The 21410-nt window shown below is 39.6% G+C and overlaps 1 protein-coding gene across 19 annotated transcripts in view; it reads right to left on the reverse strand.

The window, feature by feature from the left end:
* Nucleotides 1–21410, reverse strand: part of lrrc7 (leucine rich repeat containing 7) — a 142244-nt gene that overhangs the window by 87837 nt on the left and 32997 nt on the right. For 16 of the 19 annotated variants that reach the window (XM_077583619.1, XM_077583635.1, XM_077583618.1 and 13 more), the window contains exon 1: nt 13452–13899. The exons of the other annotated variants lie outside the window; for them this stretch is intronic. In XM_077583619.1, the coding sequence (XP_077439745.1) occupies nt 13452–13476 (25 nt within the window). In that variant the 5' untranslated portion in view covers nt 13477–13899. Of the gene's footprint in view, nt 1–13451; nt 13900–21410 lie in introns of those variants that run through there. 19 annotated transcript variants of the gene reach the window in all.

Raw genomic sequence — 21410 nt, forward strand, 5'->3', positions numbered from 1 at the left:
GCCACATGTTCAACAGTGCTGACTGCTTGGATTAGATCTGACAGCTATATCATTTTTACATTTTCAATTCATCCCATATTTAGGGGGGGCTGCTTGATTTATCAAAAATCGTAACAGAGACCTGTACACAGAACCTTGTAAGCCAAAGTAACAAATCACTCCCAACTGGGATTTATTTTTGCCCCTGGGTTCACCACAGTTGGAGAAGTCTAATTTGATTTTCAGCTTCTGTGGTAAATACAAATTGAAAGTGAAAAGCTACGTTTTTTTCGTCTTCGGTACGTAGGCATAGACAATTGATTTATACATGTTGTTAACTGCTGCACACAATTCAAAATATGTATGTACCAACGTTCATACTAACACAACACCAGTGATGCTCAGGCTGGTTTCCTCACGATAAAGAGGAGGTGATCTGGAGTTGCTATGGCAATCACAAGTTCATATTCTGTTTAAACATGTATGCAAATGACTGCATTGTTGCAATCTATCCATTGTTGCATGCAGTCATCCTGTATGTCATGATAAGAGATGCAAGGCAACATGCCATATGGACACGTATAGACCTTTGGGAGCTGGCCTATATGCTTTAGAGCAAGCCAGTCAACAAGAGAATGATGAAAATGGAGGAGTGAGAGAAAGAGGATGCAGTAGGCATCAAAACAAACAAACACACAGATTAGATATACTATAAGTACAAGCCGTTCCACATCATCTCATCTGTTAAAATCTAAAAAACTGTTCTGGCATTATAAGCAAAAATGCATTGCCAGAAATAATACAAATGTTTTGCCTTGTTGACCGTGTGGAGGGCACTCTTTAAATGTACTGTACACTGCACAGTGCAGTCTAGCGCATAGCGTGATTTAACTGTGGACATGGGTGAACTTTTTGTCTTTTGGTATTTTTGCACACATGAGCAGTTAGAAATGTGTGTTTGCACCATTGTGGGCGTGAACACAGCAAACTTGCTTCCTACTCTCATTCTCTTTAACCCTATAAAGCCTAAACCATGAAATATATGAAATTCAGATTCTTTGTAAATAGCGTATTTATTGGTCCTTTTAAAAAACATTTTCATTTGGGGGGGGGGGGTGGGGGGTGAACTTCCACATATGACTTTTGATTTGTGAAATATTTCCGTTCACAATGCTTTAACCTTGTACATTTATAACTGCCAAAAATATTATAATAAACAGATATATCAAACATATTAGTATTTCCAAAAATCAGAAAGAACATTTCCCACTATTAGTAAGTATAGGTGTCTCTTCTTTCTCATATGGGGCGATCTTGCAAGGTCACTGGAAAAGCCATCAGATGGGTGATACTGCCTTCTAATGGACTATCTGTGCAATGCATGTGTCGGATCATATACTTCAGGGTTTTAATGGGGGGTCTTGTATTTCATATGATACATTTGGCGTTACAGGGTTAATTTTACCGCAGGAGCAGCACAAGGATCACATGGCCAGAGTCCACACAGGAGATTGACATGCGCAAAGTATTTTTGTAAGTAACTGCAAGATCTCCGCCCTGCGATCGGCTGGCAACCAGTTCAGGGTGTACCCCGCCTACTGTCCGAAGCCAACTGGGATAGGCTCCAGCGCCCCCCGCGACCCTTGTGAGGAAAAGCGGTTAAGAAAATGGATGGATGGATGCAAGATCTCCACTTGCAGAAGATATAAAGTTGGCCAGCTTGATCACGGATCACCGCTGTGAAGTGGGCACTTGGAGAATCCCTTTCCCCCCAATTGTTTATGTCCGTGTGTGACCTTTTCTAAATAGCACAAGCCCCGGTAGCATTTAAAACTGTCTTTTACAGCGCGTTACACTGGTGGCAGTTGTACTGACAACTGGAAGAAGTTGAAGCTGTAGCGACAAAGATCAATATTTGTAAACATGCACCCCGGACGAGGAGCGCTGAAAGAGGTTCCCAGCGCCTATCGGAGAATGAGAAACACCGGAGGATTAGTCTGAAAATGACCACCTAAACAAAGGATAGGGAACTCTGGCTCACAAGGGCTTCTACAAAGCTTGCTGATGAGCTGATCATTTGAATCATGTGTGTTGGAGGAGGGAGACATATAAAACAGACAGGACAGCAACTCTCAAGGACCGGAGTTTCCTACACCTGACCTACACATTGTACTTTCATTTTGTGGACATCATACTTTGTTCTTGCGTTACTTAAGACAAACTAGACGAGTCGATTCGCCGGGTGCTACTGAAAGATTGAAAGTAGTGTCACAAGAACATCAGGTAAGATTTTTATGTGTATGGAGATATTGTATAATATTAGTATACAAAAATTAACAGGGCCACAACATAACACTGTTTCAGGCAACAACATGTCCTTTTTCTGAAAGGTTCATATGTGACGTCCGTTACTGGTGCTGGTGAGTAATAAGAAACAATTATTAATTTTAGCACAGACATAATCAATTGTTAAACAAGTCAATATTTTCATCTTAATCTGCATTAATATTATTGCTGTTATTATGTACTAAGATTAAGGGCCCTATTTTCAGTTCAGCATAAGTAGAGCCAAAGGTGCGGTCTAACTGTGCGCATGGTTTTGTATTTGTATTTTGTATTTTTGTATATGCTTGACTAGCGCAGATAGAATTGTTTATTTATTTTTAAACATCAATTATTCAGCTTCATTTTTCTTTTTTCAAATTATTTTTCTTTTTGTTGTGAGTGACAGAAAACACACTACCGCAAAAACTTGTGTATGACACGCCCCTAAAAAAATCACCCTAAAAAAGCTTCTTTACCCATGTATAATACGGTCCCCTGATTTGCTGGCATCCTTCATTATACTGACCAACATTTCAATTGTGTACTTCCAAGGCAATACAAGTTTATTTCTATAACACATTTCATACATAAGGCAACTCAACACTTACAAACATCAACAAACACTTGTAAAAGCAAAGTAGAGAAAACAACAAACGAACAAACAGTTACAATGTTAAAATGCATTAACAGAATCATTCACTGCCAGCCATTTTAGAAAATTTCAAAATTTTCAATACCCACACGATATTGTTTAATAATTATATACAAACCGAATCTACCAATCTGACAGAATAGACTCCCTCCTTTCTGTCTTGTCACGTTCTTTTATAATTGACAGTAAAAATGTAGGTTGCACAAAATAGAGCCATTACTCCCATCATGGATTCTCAAACTGTGTTTATTTCGTAGAAAATGGGGGTTGATGTCATCTACTAGTGATTGTGCATCAGTAAAGTTGTTTCCAAGTTTGACATTTACAGTGGAGCATAATCAGATTCTCCCCCATCTAGTCCTGTTGAACAAAAAATATTGACAAGTATACTTGGCAGTGAATGAGTTTTAAAAAGAAATAAATAAGAGTACACATGATGTGTCTCATTTTTCACAGTGTGGTTGTGTCTCCCTTTTTTTCTTTATAATTTCATTGTGAAGTGTACATGGTCCATATTTTGCACACCCACTTATTATATTCAAAGTCAAGTTTTTAGCTGAATTTTCAAATTAAGCATTTTTGGGTAACAACACAGAATGTTGTACCTCGTAGCTATTGACAGTAAAAGCAGCTATATGAAAGTAACCATCTTGACTTATGAGGTCACTTTGCCATGCTGGTGTCTCAGCAGCTTGTCCAATACAGGTAGGAGTTGGGTGTATTTCTCACTTCCCAACAATCTGGAATGCAGCAATAATGGTGAATAGTACTTTGGTTAGCATACCATTGAACTAAAATGATTCTTGCATCAAAGCTTTAGCATTGAGAAAGGTCTTGCTTGGTCCTAAAGCACTGCATTGTGCAAGACTCTTGAGCTTGTCATTTTTCAAAGAAGTCATCAACTGCCCTAAAGAAAAATGGAAAAATATTTTGCAGACAAATGATAATGAGATGTCATTATCATCCTGGTCGGCAATGTATTTTCACAATGCAAGAAGTTGATCAATTCCATGCAACGCAGTTGCGAAACAGTTCTCAGAAAGTGTGGTACAACAAAATATTAGGTTAGTGATTCATGGGAATGCGAAAACCTAAAGATTATTGTATTTGTACATTACATATTTGAGTTTGCAAAGAAAAATGCTGATGCTGCTTACTCTTGAAACATTTTCTCACTTTTCTGTAAAGTAAAAAATCCTTTTTCATCATATTTTGACTTAGAATATAATGGCAGAAATTTTGAACATGACAAACATCTCTAAGCACTGGTATTATTTTGAACACAACTATTGACCTTTTGCACGTGATGTCACAGCCCTCATGGGAACGCCCCCTACGGGACGCTGGACGGCAAAATAGCCACGTGCCTGTATTGTAACCATTGAATCTCGTACAACGTAAAGTCTTTTATCTAATCTAATTGATTATCTTATAAAACTATCATATCCTGCTGTGCGGTTGGTTGTACTGACAGACAAAGGAGTAAACCAAATGTTGCTTTTTATCACATACCTACTAATGGAGACGAACAACGTCAATTGATAGCAGCAATCAACAGAAAGGACTGGCAGCCCACAAAGTATTCACGGATTTGCAGCGATCATATTTGCGAGGTTAGTGGATAAATGTTCAAACATTTTACTAGTAAAGGTACACTCTAACAAAGACTGCAACATAGGTGTCGAATTGTGTGTTTCAAATCACATTAACAAGCCAGATAGTTAGCGTCTACTCCAACTGCACGAACACACAGCTTAGTTTTAAAATGCATTCTATTCAACAATCATTTCCTTCTTCAAAACTATTAAGTGCATTTGACTGTTTAATGATGGGGGATTTCGTCTTTGTGCTTGGAGTTTTTAACTCTGGAGCCGGAGTCATATTTGTGAAATTACGGCATAGCTTGCCACTACGATAGTCATTTGTTCCATGCTAGTAAACATAGTAACATAACATCATCACAGAGTTTATAGAACGGACTATGTAAAAATAAGTCAGTTAGCATGATAAACAAGTTTTACCTTTGCATTACGAAGTATAATGTCACCCGGTGTGAGCGTAGCATCTCGTCCCAGAGACTCAGTCAGCGACAAGCTTCAGAATTAGCCGATTAGGCGATTTGATTAACTTGGTAAAAAAAAGCAGGCAACAGAAGGTAAGGGGCTGTTTTCAAACTAGCAATCTCCGACTTAAGTAAATATTGTGCTCTATGAGTCCCGACCAAATGTGCAACTTCGACTGACAGGCGAACTTTGGTTGAATTAGTACATTCCATGGCTCTATGGGCAATAATAACTTTTAATTTGTAAAATAACAGTCGCTAAGTCACTAAGTCGCTCCGGGTCACGGTCACTTCCATTCAACAATCATTTCCTTCCGCCGTCCGTCATAGGGCAGTCACATGATCACGTGACGTCGGTGCAAATGGTCAATATGCAGTGATTTTGGCTCAAGATTCAAGGTTATTTGGACCCTGGAGATGTAGTAGAGACCCAAAGGTGATTGGAATTGGTGAATTCAATTTATACAGCGCTTTTCCATCTCACAAGGCCCTCAAAGTGCTTTATATTTTTGGACCACTTATTCATCTACTGATGACGCAGCATAAGGAGCAACTGGGGGTATGTTGCTTCAATATATTGGTCAAGAATACTTTGACATGTTCACATTGCCCTGGGATTAAACCCACAACCTCAGGGTTGTGATACGACCACTCTACCACTGAGCCATGATGCCCTAATTGCCTATATTGATAAACATAACTGCTCCACAAACTATGATCCCAAAATACTTTAATATCCTTTCAAATGCTTACAGACAATGTCTAATCCAACAAATCATTAACCTTACATTCAATTACTTTTATTCAATATATCAAAATGAATATTTCTAATACCAATTCAGCTGCCCAATTCACCAATCAATCAATCGGGACTTAGTTCAGTGAAATTAAAGTCCACATTTATAGTCAATCATCAGTTAAAAGCACACACATCACAGTTGTCACCACTAATCTATTAAAACAAAGCAATCAGCTCCAGCCTTGACTGTGTCACTGTGTATTTCTTCATCAGAACAAAACAAACAATTAAAGTGTAGTGGAACACACAAACGTGGGCGAGAACAGTAAAATTCACATCAAAACAAAACTTGTCATTAAGTGTGCAACTGCCCAGCAGCATTATCAATGACAGATGTTATTGTATCAATACTACTGTTAGACGTGGTGGTGCAATTTATTGCCTGATTGATATTTTAACCCAAACCTACTTACTATACACTCTTTGTCACTTGCTCACCAGCAATCGCGCAACAGCTTTCAAACACACTGTATTTCTGTCTCTTTAATTCATGTGCTGCACACGTCTCATTCTATTTTTGGTCTTTATCAATTACTGCTGTTTGCCTTTGGGCAATACTTGTGATTTATGTGTTCTTTTTATTGCAGAGGATAAGAGTTATTATTCCCCACGTGCATTAGGAGTGACCACATGAAGGTCTTCTTTTTTTTCCTTTTCAAAGATTTAAAACTATGAATATTATTTATTCAAAGGACACAACAGATGGCAATCTCCTTCAGGATTTCTTTGTCATGATCCATATTTGTTTGGTTTCGTATTTGATTTAGCTTCATGTTATGTCTTATCTTGTGGTTCATTTCTTTCTCATTATGGTTTTGTGTCCACCTGTTTGTCAGCCCGTGTCTAGCAATCACATCCCTCTGCCACTTGTCGTGTCCAGCTGTTTCTCATTGTCTCGTTGCTTTGCTTGTATTTAGTTCCTGGTTTCTGTTCAGTTGTTGGATCATTTTGTTTGCTTTAGCTCATTGTACTGGTTGGTTGTCTTCTAGCCCTGTCTATATAAATGAGTCTTTGTTTCTTTGAATCTGTTTCGTTTTTGATATGGATGGCAGAAATGGAACACTGAAACGATCAAATCATTTGAAACGATTGAGTCACAAAAAGAATAGATCTTTTGGAATGTTCAAAACATCTCCCCACAGCGACATCTGGTGGCCAAGTGTAAAATATTACAATCAAACAGTAGATCAGTGTTGCCAACTCCCCAGTAAGGAAACTAACTATTGGCTGTCTGTCATCACCTAATTTACACAACTGACAATCGGGCTATAATTGTAATGGATGCCATAAGAGAGAGAAATAATATCATGGGAAACAAAAACTGAATAACCCCCACCCTGTCAAAATAAGTATAGAAGTACAAATGAGCTTTTTGCTGCTGATACTTGGTTTGTTTTTATTTTGCCTCTCAACATGACTTAAATGCTTTGATGAAACCCCCAGTGCTATCACATTTAATCAAAAACTACATTTCAACAGGCTACATTTCAAAGTATTTATTTATATTTTTTTGCAACAAGGCATCATGTTTTGAAAGTTTTTAGAGAGGAAAAAGAATGACCTGCAAAAACATGACACCTATAACGGGAATTGAACTTGGGTTACCTGGATAGCGTACCTTTTTCTAAGCCGATTGTGCGGTGCGTTACCACTACAGTAAACCAACCGCCACGTTCAAGAGGATGTTGACATTTTATCATGTAGGAAGATGAATCAGCAAGGTCCTGCAGCCGCCTCCTGTTCCGGCGGTGCATGTCCTGCAGCTGCCACCCGACCCTGCTCTGGTAGCACAAGTCCTGCGGCCACCACCCGACCTTACTCCTGCGACGCAAGCCTTGATGCGGCCGCCTCCTGATCCTGCTCCGGTGGCGGTAGCCCTGCTGCAACAGCCTCCTGATCCTACTCCGGCGGCGCAAGCCCTCTGCGGCCGCCTCCTGATCCTGCTCTATCAGGCAAGCCTTGCTTGGATGTACAGTATAATGTGTATCATCAAGACTTCTTGACTATCACTGCTTCCTGCATGAGTCTCGTAACCGGCCGCTTACCGTGCAAGCAGGCAAGACTAGGCTAGGGTTGCCAGATACTGTGTCAGAAATTCTCCACATACTGTTTACTTTGTTGCTAATTTTAGCAGGAGAAAGAGATTAGCGGGAGAAATGACTGATCGGGAGCCACGCGGGAAATAGGGTTGAAATTTGTGAGTCTAAGAATCGGAAAAGTTAGGAAGTATGTACTACCAATTTGGAGTGAGCGAATAAGTGAGCAGTGCTATGAGCGGGAGCAGCAGGAGCAGCAGGAACAGCAGGAGCAGCGGGCAAGAGTGGCTAGCAAGAACTCGCTGGAGCAGCTAACAAGAGTGGGTAGCAAGAATTAGCTGGAGTGCCTAGCGAGAGAAGTTACGAGAGTAAAGCAGAGGGAGACAAGCGGGGGGAGCCCAAATCATGGAACTCAGCGACGACCACCTGCTGGCCCCAGCTGTGGAAGGTAAGCGGCGGTCGACCCATTGGGTCTGACACTAGCTGCAATTACCACCAGAGGCTAACTACTTTTGCAAAGTTCTTCTCCTTTGGGTATCCTTAGCAGAAAGATAAAGAATTCAAGAAAACATGTCAGCAACCCTATAAGGCGCAGCACGACCTATGTAATATAAATAGCGTTTACTAGATCTACGAATATATATATTTTTTAAATGTACATTGATGTTATAGAACATTTTTTGCATTTTAGTGAAATTAATAGTGGGTTTTTAAAATGAATGAATTATTAGTTCACCACTAGACGCGCTAATGCCACTCTTCAAGCACAATATAATTTTTAAATCTCTTAATGGTGCTGCTTATGTTTCCAACATACTCACAAACTATACATCAAATAGATACCATCGATCTGCAAGTAAATCTCTCCTCAGTATACATTACGTATGCATTCAAAATCAGCTGAAGGTGCTTTTATTTGTTATGCTCCAACACTGTGAAAACTCTGCTCATTTCCACCAATATCTTCCTTTAAATGGAATCTTACAACATACTGTCTCTTCTCACCAGCGTTTAATTACTTTTGCTGTTTGTTGGCTTGTGTGTTTGTTTATTGTATTATTTGTTTTAACATGCATTTTTAAAAGCACATTTGAGTTTATGTTTGACATATGAAATGTGCTATACACTAAAATTGACATTGGCATGGATATAGCCCATTGATCGAGTAGTATTGAGTTGATTTGGCTGTTTGACTTGAGACATTTTTGGCCAACAATGCATTATCAACATGTTTCCTACATTTGACTGGTGAGCAAACCACGCATCATCCCCAAAGTCAGCTGGAATATGTTCCAGCCTGCAACCCTAATGTGCTATTAAAACTGGATGGATCAGTTTAATGCTTAATGCTGCTTCTCTGCTTAACCATATACCTAATGTATGGTGGTGGCATATACTGTAACAAAGGCAAGTGTGCAATCATTTGGAAATGTTCCTGCATTTACCAGCTATAGAGAGTATAGTTAAATTCACTACATCGTTCATTGAAAGACTCAAAAGATTCAAATTAGTGACTCGGGAATGGATGGAAGGTTTGCAGACTTGCTGCAGGACTCACATTCAAAGCATTGTGATGTCCTCAGAGAGCTCAGACCCGAGGTTGCCTGGGTCTTTGTCCCAACAGAGAGCAGCTTGGGTTGCCCACGGCAACACGTGGACCAACCACTATAGGATGCAGGCACTCCCTCTTCTCATCTCCGAAGAAACTGTAACTGTAACACTTGGCTTGCACCACCTCTCAAGGAATTATTGCATCTATCTTGAGTCAGTATTATTTGTAGTAACCATCACAATAGCAGAAATGTGTATCACTGACCATATTTCTATTTTAATATCAGCAACACAACTTTTCATAAAGATGATGTCTTACACTTACCCTTATCCCTACATTATCTGAATAGCTCATGTGAAACCAGTTGGAGAAACGGACCACATCAGTTTTGGCTCAAGTTTGGAGTCTACGAGAAACAAGTTTTTTTGTCCTTAAAAAGAAAGCATTTAGAACATTTCCGCCTAGAGATTTAAAAAATTGTTTTTATCCTGCCTCACTTGAAATAAAAACAGTGTCTACCTGTCTCTGTCACCTAACATGCAACGACAGAAGCTATAGTGCTACTTGGCGTTTAAAAAATAAATAATAAAAATGTTGTACTGTACTGTAACGCACATTTTGGAATGACAGCAGCAGCACAGAATACTTGTGTTTCGTGTTTTGAGTCTCAGGTAGGATCTTGCTCTTTGTAGTTTGCTTGTTCTCACCATGATTGCTTGTTATTTTATTTTTTGGGGTACTCTGTCTTAAACCTTACCCACATTCCAAAAACATGCATGATAGGCTAACTACCACTACAACTATAACTCGAAACTGCCCATAAGTGAGAAAGGTTGTGAGTTTGACACTTTTGTACTCATGACTGCCACCTCTGGCCTAAAGCGTAACTGCATCCTCTATGACAAGCTTGTGCATGGTGCACGTGCGAGAACGTAGTAGGATGGCAAGGTCGTTACATGAACAGCCATTAATGGCTGAAAGATGTGTCCTGGTGGGTAAGCGTCACCTGACTACTATTTATAAAGCAAAATCATTCGCATCATATTTACTGTTTTGATTGACACACAAAAAGCTATTTTTCTCCGGTTTCTGAATTTCTTATGTTCTATTGCTGATTAGAGAACAGCTGAAGGTAGAATAAAACTTTTTTCTGGTGAAATAAGAGAGTTTATTCTTTCTTTTGGTAGATTATAAAAATATAAAAATAACACAATATTTCATGGGTCCAGAAAAAATCTGTCAAAATTTTCTAAAATGACTGGCATTGGGGTTTTGATCAGTGTAAATGGCTGGCATTGAGTGAGTTTACCTAACGTGCATGCTTTTGGAAAGTCGTAGTAATCCAAAGTGACTGGGAAAAAACTAAACAAGCACAGGGACACTATTCAGATTCAGACTGTGAACCATGAGGTACATGTGCTAACCACTAGGACATGTGCTCATATGCTAACATCCAAATATTTAAAACCGTACAAAAAAAGTGTGATGCAGTCACCTAGCTGAGTTCCAACAGTTCACTCAGGCGACCATGCGGAATTATGTCAGTTTGTCAAATATTGTGGCCATGTGAACTAAATTACACAAACTGAAGCGCTTATGTGAAAGACACACAGTTACACACATGCTTCGTGAGCCTACTGCTAGTGTGAAACACCTTGCTAGTTTCCTGCCGAGTTGTTTCATGATTTCATGGGTCACCCACGTTCATGGCATTCAAACAAAGACAACATTGTTTTCTTTTTTTATGGTCTAACTAGCAGCATTGGGGCTCAGATGTGAACCTACAACTGTCCCTCTGCTTTGAAAAGGCACTTAACACAGGACACATGCTGGCAGCAAGGGTCGTGCTTGACTTCCTGCCACGTCAGGGAAAGGTTATCTTTTACTATTCTTGTTGCTGTCACTATAGATGCATATAAATGACAGTATTTGTTGAGGAAAAGATAGCGTACCGCCAGGTTGTCGACACAGCTATGGAGACTTCTTCTATGATTTATTTTGCACAGGATAATTACAGCTGACATTGAGAAGAGACCAGTTTTGAGCATTTTCACAGTTTGTGCGCCTCCAGTACAGTGCGTGGTACCAGAAAAGATTGTCCTTGCCTCTTCCTTCGTTACGCCTTCTCCCGAATTAGAAAAGACCTTTCATGCTATATGGATTTTTTTATGGGTATGGCCAAACCAAAAGCTATTTTTATTACAGAAACACGTGTGTTTAAAATCATCCATGGCCAAAAATAATGTATCTTTTGCCTGAGGCTGATGAATTATGCTACCATTCAAATATTTGATTCATTACACGCAGCAGTCTGTCATTGCAGTATCATGCTTAAGTCACATGCTTACTTCCCACCATTTTGACTCACAACACCAACATAGACACATCATCATCTTCATCATCATCCTTCATAACATCACAATTCAGCATCACTGTATCGCAAATGCACTGATATACGTACCAACCCCCCTCCCCCTCCCCCCTTTCATTCTCTGGGTCGCCTTCCTCTTTGGCCATCACCATGACGATGAGAGCCAGTTTTATAGATGCAGTCACTAGGCAACCAACAGCAGCAGCAGGACCATGCTATCATGTATAAGGAAGAGCAGAAAGCCTGATCCAGCGTTGTTCTGCACTCTGCATGCAAGTTTGCTCTTGAAGGAGGATCTATTGATATGTTTAATATGTATTCAACAGAATCTTAAATTAAACTCGCTTAAATTAGACTGACAGAGAGGCCTCTATAGTGAAACGAATACGGTTACAGCAAGCAAAATGAGTTAGCGATGATGCTGTGTATGTTTACATAAAGATTTATATAGATTTCCAGAGAGTCAATTATCATCTTAGCACAAACACTGAAAGCATGTTGGTATGATTAAGTCAGCCTAAAGCTGAAGACACCTCTACTTCATCGCTGTAATGACAGCAAGACTTATTTCAAGGGACCAGCCAAGGACAAAGCACTGAGTATACAACAAGCCATTAAAGCAAAAGAGTTCATTAATAAACTCCAAAATAGATAACAAATTGGGCAGGCTGGTGATCACTTATGGGAGTCAAAAGAGTGTTGAATGTAAAATATGAAAATACCATTTATTTCTTTTTAAATGATCAGGCAGATCAATCTGACGAGCAAACAAAGCTAATCATTTTACTCTGTGTGGGGAAAAATAGATAAGCTGTTAATGGAATAGACCACAGAAATAAATCATCCCAAAAATAGAATAATGGGCAGTTTTCAAAAATGCTACTAAATGAGACTGTTAGAAGCAAGTACGTGGCCCAGCTAGAAATATGTTATTAATAGACTCCATCTATGAGGCGGTATAGACAGAGGACCTTTGAAATGTGTTGCAATGATGATGATAATGAAATATTCCCTTTGAATAGAATGAGCCTTTTGTGCATGTTGCTTTAGTGGCCCTCAAATCAGACAGACTTACAGTACTCGAGCTAACAACCCATGCAGCACAAGTGTACTGTACTGTACCAGACTACAAACTGCAGCACCAAAGGAGACAAACCATTCACTGGACAGAAGAGGGATGCTTCCAACTTGAACAAGTGCTATAAAGTATCAAGCTCAATGACAATTAAGTGCCATAATAAGTTAAAGACACAAATATTTGCTAAGATACAAAACCTCAGGAGGACAAATTTGCCATTTAACAGGTGTGCATGAAAAAATGGCAGTAGAACCCTTACTGGTTCTATATTTTAAGATGGGGTTAAATTACACTGCATCACTTTTCTTCAACACATACAAACACTTCCTGCAGTCATTGGCTAGTTGCTTCGAAGCACATGTGAACATTTGGATTTGTTGAAGAGATTGAGAGACTGTTTATCTGCACAATGCCAATTCACTCTGGAGCTCCGTTGCAAAGCCATATAAAAGAATGAATGAGCGTGAGAAATAATTTGAAAACATTCATGTGCAAATATTGCAAATGCCCATGATGGGTGTCAGAGACAAATGAAAATCTATATAGTCCTTCAAATTGTATCATCAACTCATGTGCAAAATAAATGTGTTGCCTTACGTTGCAAAGTAGAATAGTTATCCATCCTCAGGCTGCAGGTGGCGGTTCCAATTTTCGGGAAGAAAGAAAAAACGGGGGGACACAACCCTGTAGTGGTCCTTATAGACACACGTTGTTAAATCAGTCAGACGAACCGAGCCGGGGTGACTCGAAGACAAGCACCTTGACCCAGTCCATCAGACGCATCTTTAACGCCCCCGTAGCCAGAAAGGGAGATGAGCTCATCAGTCCGGCTTGTTTCCAGCACCGCTAGGTGGTTTAAATCCAGTTTAAATGTCTCCTGCAGTCAGTAAATGAAATGTAGATAAATGATGACACGGTCCCCGCCGCGCGTCCATGAAAGACACTTCAATATGTATCAAAGAGGAGGGGAGATCATGCAACCCAGCGCGGGAGAAAGCTAGCTATGTCCCCCTGCGAGAGCCCGCTGCATTCAGCGAGAGCGTCTCCTCCCATCTATCTCCCAGAGAGGAAGAGGCGGAGGGAGCAGGGGATGGATGAAGATGGAACAGGGACGTGGAAGGTATGTTTGCACGTGAGCGTGCGTGGCGAGAGAAAGAGAGAGAGAGAGAGAGAGAGAGAGAGAGGGGGGGTGGGGAGGGGGGGTGAAGCCACATTTTCCCATCCTGGTTGTTGCTCCACTACACAACTGTTTGAGGACAAAAAGAACCCAGTTTGTAAATGCAGATCGAATATGCCCCAAAGCACTCCATAGCTGTACATGTCGCACCATGTGACTCCTGGTGAAGAGGCAAAAGAGAAGCTGAAAGTCTGCGTCTTCAAGCCCCACACATGCACCCCAGGTTTGTCCTCACTAAAGCGTATCACTTATCCAGCTGACTTGGGCTGAGTTGTGAGTTACAACCTGTACTATACGCAAATCAACAGCAGGGCACAAACAACTATTCATATGCACACCTGTGAGCAGTTTAAGAGTCTTCAGTTAACATACTGTACACGTTTTTGGAATGAGCCAGAGTACCTGCAGAAAAGCAACACAGGCATGAGAAGAACACGCTAACTCCACACAGGTTGCCCCGTGGCATTATTTAAATCAGGAACATTTTAAAGTGACAATGTGTAGAATGTTTGTATTTTTCAATAATATTTTTAAAGAAATTCTATCTCACCAATGTACATTTTTTCTATAATTATAGGAATAGTAATCGCTTTTTTTTTTTTGTATTATATTACATAGGTCGTGACGCACCTATATAGAAGGCTGACATGTTTCAGGATCAGTGTTTTATGCTGCCAATTCCAAAACGATCATCCATGGGCGCGATCGTCCGATACCTCTATTAATCCCATTGCTTAGCTGCACATTTTTCAATTGAAGAGCTACTCACTCACTATTGTTAGAATAATTGATTAACTGTCAGTTATTTTTGAGGATTAATTGATGAATCAGATAAAAAAGATCCATACAAATTTCCATCCCTTTAATATACAAAAAAGTCAAATTGTCTTTATACTAACATATATTTGTGATCGTGCAATGTAAACGGAAAAGGAGAGGGGTCGCTTCACTGTGTAATGATTTCCGGTTAAACCGGATAGTGGATCCCACAAACGCAGAGACACAAAGGGTAAGATTGGCAAATGTATTCTTACACAGCGGGAAGTAACAACACAAAGAGCTGTGCGAAGCCAGGAGAAAGACTATTAACAAAAGTCGCTTGCAAAAGCTGCAAGGAAAGAAAGTAACAAAAATACACTTGATGGCTACAGAATCGCACAATGCAAATAAACAGAATAACAAATACAAACAAGCTATACAAAGCAGAGAAACTGCACGTGGATATCAATCACTCAAGCGTAAAGCTGAGGAAACAAAAAACTACGGAAAAGAAGGACTCAGGGAGTGGATACCAAAACACTCAGAAAGCCGAGGAGACAATAACTTAAAACTACGGATCATAAGGACTTACGTGAAAACGAAGAACGAAAACTAGAACAGGAATAGGAATAGGAATAGGAATAGGAATAGGAATAGGAATAGGAATAGGAATAGGAATAGGAATAGGAATAGGAAACACGAGATCTGAATAATGCACTTGGACGAGGACGTAACAAGGTCAACACTCCGACATGGAGTGCCGGCAGTTCCAGTCCTTATAAAGCGTTGACTAGGAATAGAAAACAGGTGCGGCGCAGGAGGACACGCCCCGCTGCTCAATCAGAGACTGAAAAAAAAACACAGCACTGAGAGCAAAGTAATGACACACTGCACACAGGCTCGTATAGTTGGCTGCAGACTGCAAAGTATAAGCTGCAGGTGATCGTTTTTTGTGTGATCGGTAAGGAAAGGAATTCATCGACATATGCACACACTTTTCCACAGAAATCGGACGATCTCGAACAGTGGCCGATCGATCGTTGCACCACTAAATAACAATTATAGGGCTGGTGGGATTTAAAAATAAAAATAAATTGATATCGAATCGATTTTCCTTTTCTTTTCTTTTTAATTTATTTACAATTATTGAATTGGAATTATAAAAATATTATCATCCCATCCTTGCCGATATCAATGTTTGTGTAACACTTAAGTGACTATAACACTAGTTACTTTTATTAATAAACTAAATTATTTAACCAGTTACTGCCACCGCAAATTTTATTTGGACTTTAATGTTTGTGGAGTTTTTAATCATGTCCTTGATATTTAAGAAGAATTGATGTTCCATAATTAATCAATATTGGATTGAATTGAAGTGAATTGAATCGAATCAAGGATAATCGAAATCAAATCAAACTGAAACCTTGTGAATCAAAATCGAATCGATTGAGGAAATTAGAAGTTTTGAGGCATTTACACCTACGGGAAGTGTGAAAAGAAGAAAAAGACAGAATCCAACAAAGAAAGGCCTCATCGATTTTGAAGAATAATGTCTATGTGAATTTTTGTCAATTTACCTATGTCAACCGAATTGGGATGAAAATGCCTGGCTCACAATTTTTCTTCTAATTCAATTCATAGATAGTTATTTGAAGTTTCATCGTGTGCCTTATGGTACATGCAAAAGGCCTTCCCCAAACTACTCCCTTGAGTCCATGTTCCTCCAAAAAGTCTTGATGAAATGAATCATGAATTAAAAAGGCAGACGAAGAAAACTGTTTTTGTGGTTCACTTCAGTATTTCTCGACGGCATATTTTACACACAAAAGCGTGCTTTACATCATAACAAATTGAAATTAGATGTAGTTAGCGAAATATTTTACAAAAGACACAACAAAACAGTGAATATGATTAACAGGAGACATATATAGCAGAGTTAATGATAAAATCGGCATGTTTTCACAAAAACAACTGATGTGTTTTGAAACATACGGCTTTAAATGTGACACATGCTCCAGTGCAATCCCGTGTCACATGATGTGAACAGTTGCAGCAGTTGAACACTTCTCTTGACATTTATCCTATATGATGTCGTCAAATGCTTTCTGCCTGGTGAATGTGCATGTCTCTAATTCCCACTTGGGCTCAAGGGACGGGGACGCCTCCAGCTACGATGACACTGATGACAGCATCAGAATGATTCCTCCAACATATTTCACTTTCACTTGATAGCTACCAAAACAAATACTTACTTACTTACTGTTCTATTTTTTATAACACCAAATTAGTTATTTAGCTATTTTTAACTGTAAATGTACAGTTGAACCTCCAAGCTTGAACAAATTAAATTTCTGGGGTGGTCTCATGCAAAGCTCATGAGTGGTCGCTTCCACCTGCTGCAAACAAAAATAAATTAATTGTTGGAGAGATGAGTCTGCTTTTTGACAACTGTCGAGGTGTCCTTGAGCAAGGCATCACCTTTGGCTATTTGAAACCTTTATTAACTTGATTAACAAGTTAGTAACATTTTTTAAGTATTATTGATTTTACAAGTAAACTTACAGTAACTGCTGCAAATTAAAGCTAAAATAAAAGGATTATGACTCTTTGACGATTGTGTCATGTTGATGGCGACTTATTGTTGACTTGCTGAGTTTACATTTTGCTGAGCAACCAGGACAGAGTTTCATGTTGCAAATAATTAAATTTCTGGTTGTGTGGTCATCGACATGTTTCCATTTGGCATCACAACAAAATCCCAGAAAGGGCAAAAAAGATATTTGTCAGTTAAGGCTCAGTGTTAGATCATGGGGGTGAATTAACTCATTCACTCCCAGCCATTTTCACTGTAGCAACCCCCTTCGCTCCCGGCTGTTTTACTGGATTTTGACTGATTTTGCAAGGCCCACAGAATATTATGTTCTATTGCTATATATATTTCATCAGGAGACAAAAGTACATTTCTATCTGTTTCTGTTTTGCAGCGATTAGCATTCAAATATAGCTAAGTTTGATCATTATTCACAAATCTGTTTAAAACAGTGGGGGGGGGGGGAGAGCTTTTTGCAACATGGCCCTGGTTGATCACATATACCACCATACCATCTTTTGCCACCTGCTGGCCATTTTTGTAATAACTACCTTTGCTTCAACCATTGTCTTCAGTTCTGAGGATGCATCAAAGTCTTCTGTATGCTCTAGCATTAAAAAAACAATTGTATATGTCTTTAAGACACTGGTAATATTTAAAATAGAAGGTATTTACACGTTTTTGGGGGCAAATGAGTTAAGAGTTACGGTTGCCTTCATAGGGCTGTTAAGTCATATAAATGTTTACACTCCACATCATATTAAGGGCTATCCTTGACAAGTCATGTTGTTGCACAGTGATGGCCAATGTTTTTGTCACTATATAAAATGATAAAACCCAAATGCCACTCGTGTCACTCACTTTACGGCTTCATAAAATAACTATCATTACATTCTTAGGTGAAAGTCTACATTCAAAAAGTCTGATTTTGTTTGTTGCTTGGCAAGAGCAAACATGAAACTTGGAGGGCTTTGGCCTTCACACTTAATGTTTATACGGGGTGAGGTTTTGTGCTTCGAATGGATGAACATCCATTGACCAATAATAGCAAAGCCTTTTTTTCTGTCTCTCTGGAACTTTACATAATTCATGTACAGTTGGGGATGTGTATTGTTGAGGGAGCAATTGCTCTAAAAGACTCTTATTTTTCTTCTGACTTTCTGATAACGGAGCTGTCCTATACTTGGTTTCATTTAAATTAATGAGTTTTACTACATTACTGCTGTTTCTTAAAAGCTCAGAATCACTCGAGACCTGGCGTTGTACTCTTTAAAATCAATACGTAAAGGCTTGAATGAGCTACCACGTATTGGTTCATGAATAACTGCTGCTTGTGGTCAGAAATCACTCATGCTAAGATATAAAAAATACTTCCATAAAACTTGTCTTAAGCAAGGAACATGAAGCACTTGTTGTTTCAGTTGTTAACAGTCTACAGACAATCCTGTTCACTTGTGCAGCTCTCTCACTCTCCATACTTTCAACTGAAGAGGGTCTTCTGCCCAGATTTAGTCATAACTGTTTTAATTTCCTTATTTCCTCAGTAGAGCTTTGTTCTGCGGATGTATCTTTGTGAGTGTTATCGCAATTTCTGCCAGGTGCAGTCATGACTGGAAAACCTCCTCTATTCCTCAAATGGGCTTTTGTTTTATCATGTTATCTCATGTCCGGTCAACTCCGGTTGAACTGTTTACTGGAAACTGTGTGGTACCGCCCTTCAAGATAGTATAAGAATATTGTAAGTCCTCTGTAATCTTCGAACTTGTGAGAAGCTACAGCCATTGCCTGTAACTCACTTGTGCCCGGAATATTCTGTAGAAATAAAAGCTTTGAAGGAACTGTTCATCGATCTCCAGCCTGTATCTAGATAATCAGCATTCTCACTACCCGAAAGAAAACAAACACACGGAGGTAAAGATCTCCTCCATAACAATTGGTGACCCCGACGTGATTTCGGGCTGAGGTGTTGATCAACAGACAGAACATCTGGCGCCAAATTAATTAAAGGTAAGAGGTCATTTATCCTCCTAGTTGATTTTCTGTCTGTTGACTACTCTGAGACCTGTTTTCATGTCATTTAATTTGTGACTAAATTGTATATGAGATCTAAGTGAACAGATATTAGTAAATCTAAAACACAAGGTTGTTTTGTTCCATTTTGGATATCTAGAAACAAGATATCCTTGTTTTTGGATTTTACTAAGACATTAAAAATACAAGGTGGTTTCGTTCTATTTTAGAATCCTAGAAACTCAAGTCCTTGTATATGGGGTAACGTTACGAAGAAATAAGCGCATAAGAAATAAGAGAATAAGAAGTTTGAGTGCTTTTGATAAATTAAGGTTCGAGTGCTTTTGTTTGGTCCTAGTCACTCTTGAAATATGAGGAATAGTTCGACCACTTCTGAGAAATTAAGGCTCGGACACTTTTGTTTGGGAATAAGCAAGTGTCTTTGAATAAGGAAAGAGAAGGCCTATGTGAAACTGTAGTACCACAAAAGACATCAATGAAGTAACAAAAATAAAATAATAAATAAATAAATAAGTAAGTAAGTAAGTAAGTAAATAAATAAATAAATAAAATAAAAAAGTTTTTTAAAAAAAGGGAGCGGATGAGAAGTGTTGCGAGAATGGATGGTTTCTTTGTTCAACTGCGTGTTTGGTGGCATTAATGAGAGAAACGGAAAAAAGCTTGTGTTGGAGGAGCGGCGGCTCTAGAGTTGGAAGTGAAAAAAAAAGAGATTAACAGGTTGTCTCCAAAGTAAGTATAACTCTGCTATGTTTTACAAACCTTTCTCTCCCACTGATGTGAGTGTGTTGATGCAGAAACTTCCGCCTATGCAATCTGGTGGTGCCAATTGGCTTCAAGCAGTGCAGAGAACGGTTACAGGACAAATGTTAATAGCAGGTGATATCTGTGTTCGTTTTACACAATTATGTCCGCTTTTATAGTTGAATATTTTAATGTAAAATTTATTTTATTTAGTTATTTATTTATTTTTTGTCTCCTTGATAATTAGGCTCTTACGCGAGAAAATTACTTAACCTTGTCATCTTAGACCTTTGTTTCCCCTCCCTGAGTGTGTTATTTCAGTGTTCGCTCCCAAAGCAAATGAGGAGGCCGCGGCTTTTGTTGATCGGGCCCTCACTGATTACACTATGAAAACAGGACACGCCCCTACGGCCTCCACCTTGCATTCACAAGTGTTCCGAGCAGCCATTTTGAAGGGCGTTCCCAAGTCTGTGGCACAGGCCATGGAGGCCAGTCCGGATCTTCCCGGTGCTGAGGTTGACCGGTGGTTGTCACATCTTAAACATTATTTAAGGAGACATGCTAAAGAAAAAGAGTCTAAGGTAGACAAACACAAAAGTACAAAAACACAACTTGCTATGTTGCACTTTCAAAATCTGAAAAAGCAGGAAAAAACACTCTTGCTGTGATCTCATCTCCCTCTGTCGATTCCGGGTGCATGATGTATCAAGCAGATTCATTCATGGGTCAAGGTGCGCCCCCTGGGTGGCCTAACATGTGCTTCAATTTTGGACGGCCTGGTCATTGGGCCCGCGATTGCAGACAGCGACCTCAAGTGTCTGGGTGGAGAGCCAGAGGCCAACAAACTGCACGTGGCTACAAACGAGAGAGAGCAACCGCAGCCGGTGCCAAACCAACAGTATCTGCCTCTCTCTGGTGGACAGTTTCCACATTGATGGTGCCCTGAATCCACGTGCTCAGTGAGTGTTCAATGTTTTTCACAGACTCTTTTGCATTCTTTTGTGTTTGCACCTAACTGTCCAGTCAATCTTTTGGGGAGAGATCTCCTCATCGCCACATGCCCTCTCATCAAATGCAGCCCTGATGGACTTATCCTGGAATTTCCGGATGATAACACCTACAGCTGCTCTGCCTCGTCTGCCTCCAGTGCCACCTCCCAGTTCCCGCTTGTTGAACAACGCCCTGTGGCATGTGCCACTGCCGACATCTACTGGGCAAGAGTGAATATTGACTCCAGTGGTTGTCTCAAAGCTGA

This window comes from Vanacampus margaritifer, chromosome 13, assembly GCF_051991255.1.
Source record: "Vanacampus margaritifer isolate UIUO_Vmar chromosome 13, RoL_Vmar_1.0, whole genome shotgun sequence".
Classification (NCBI taxonomy): Eukaryota; Metazoa; Chordata; class Actinopteri; order Syngnathiformes; family Syngnathidae; genus Vanacampus; species Vanacampus margaritifer.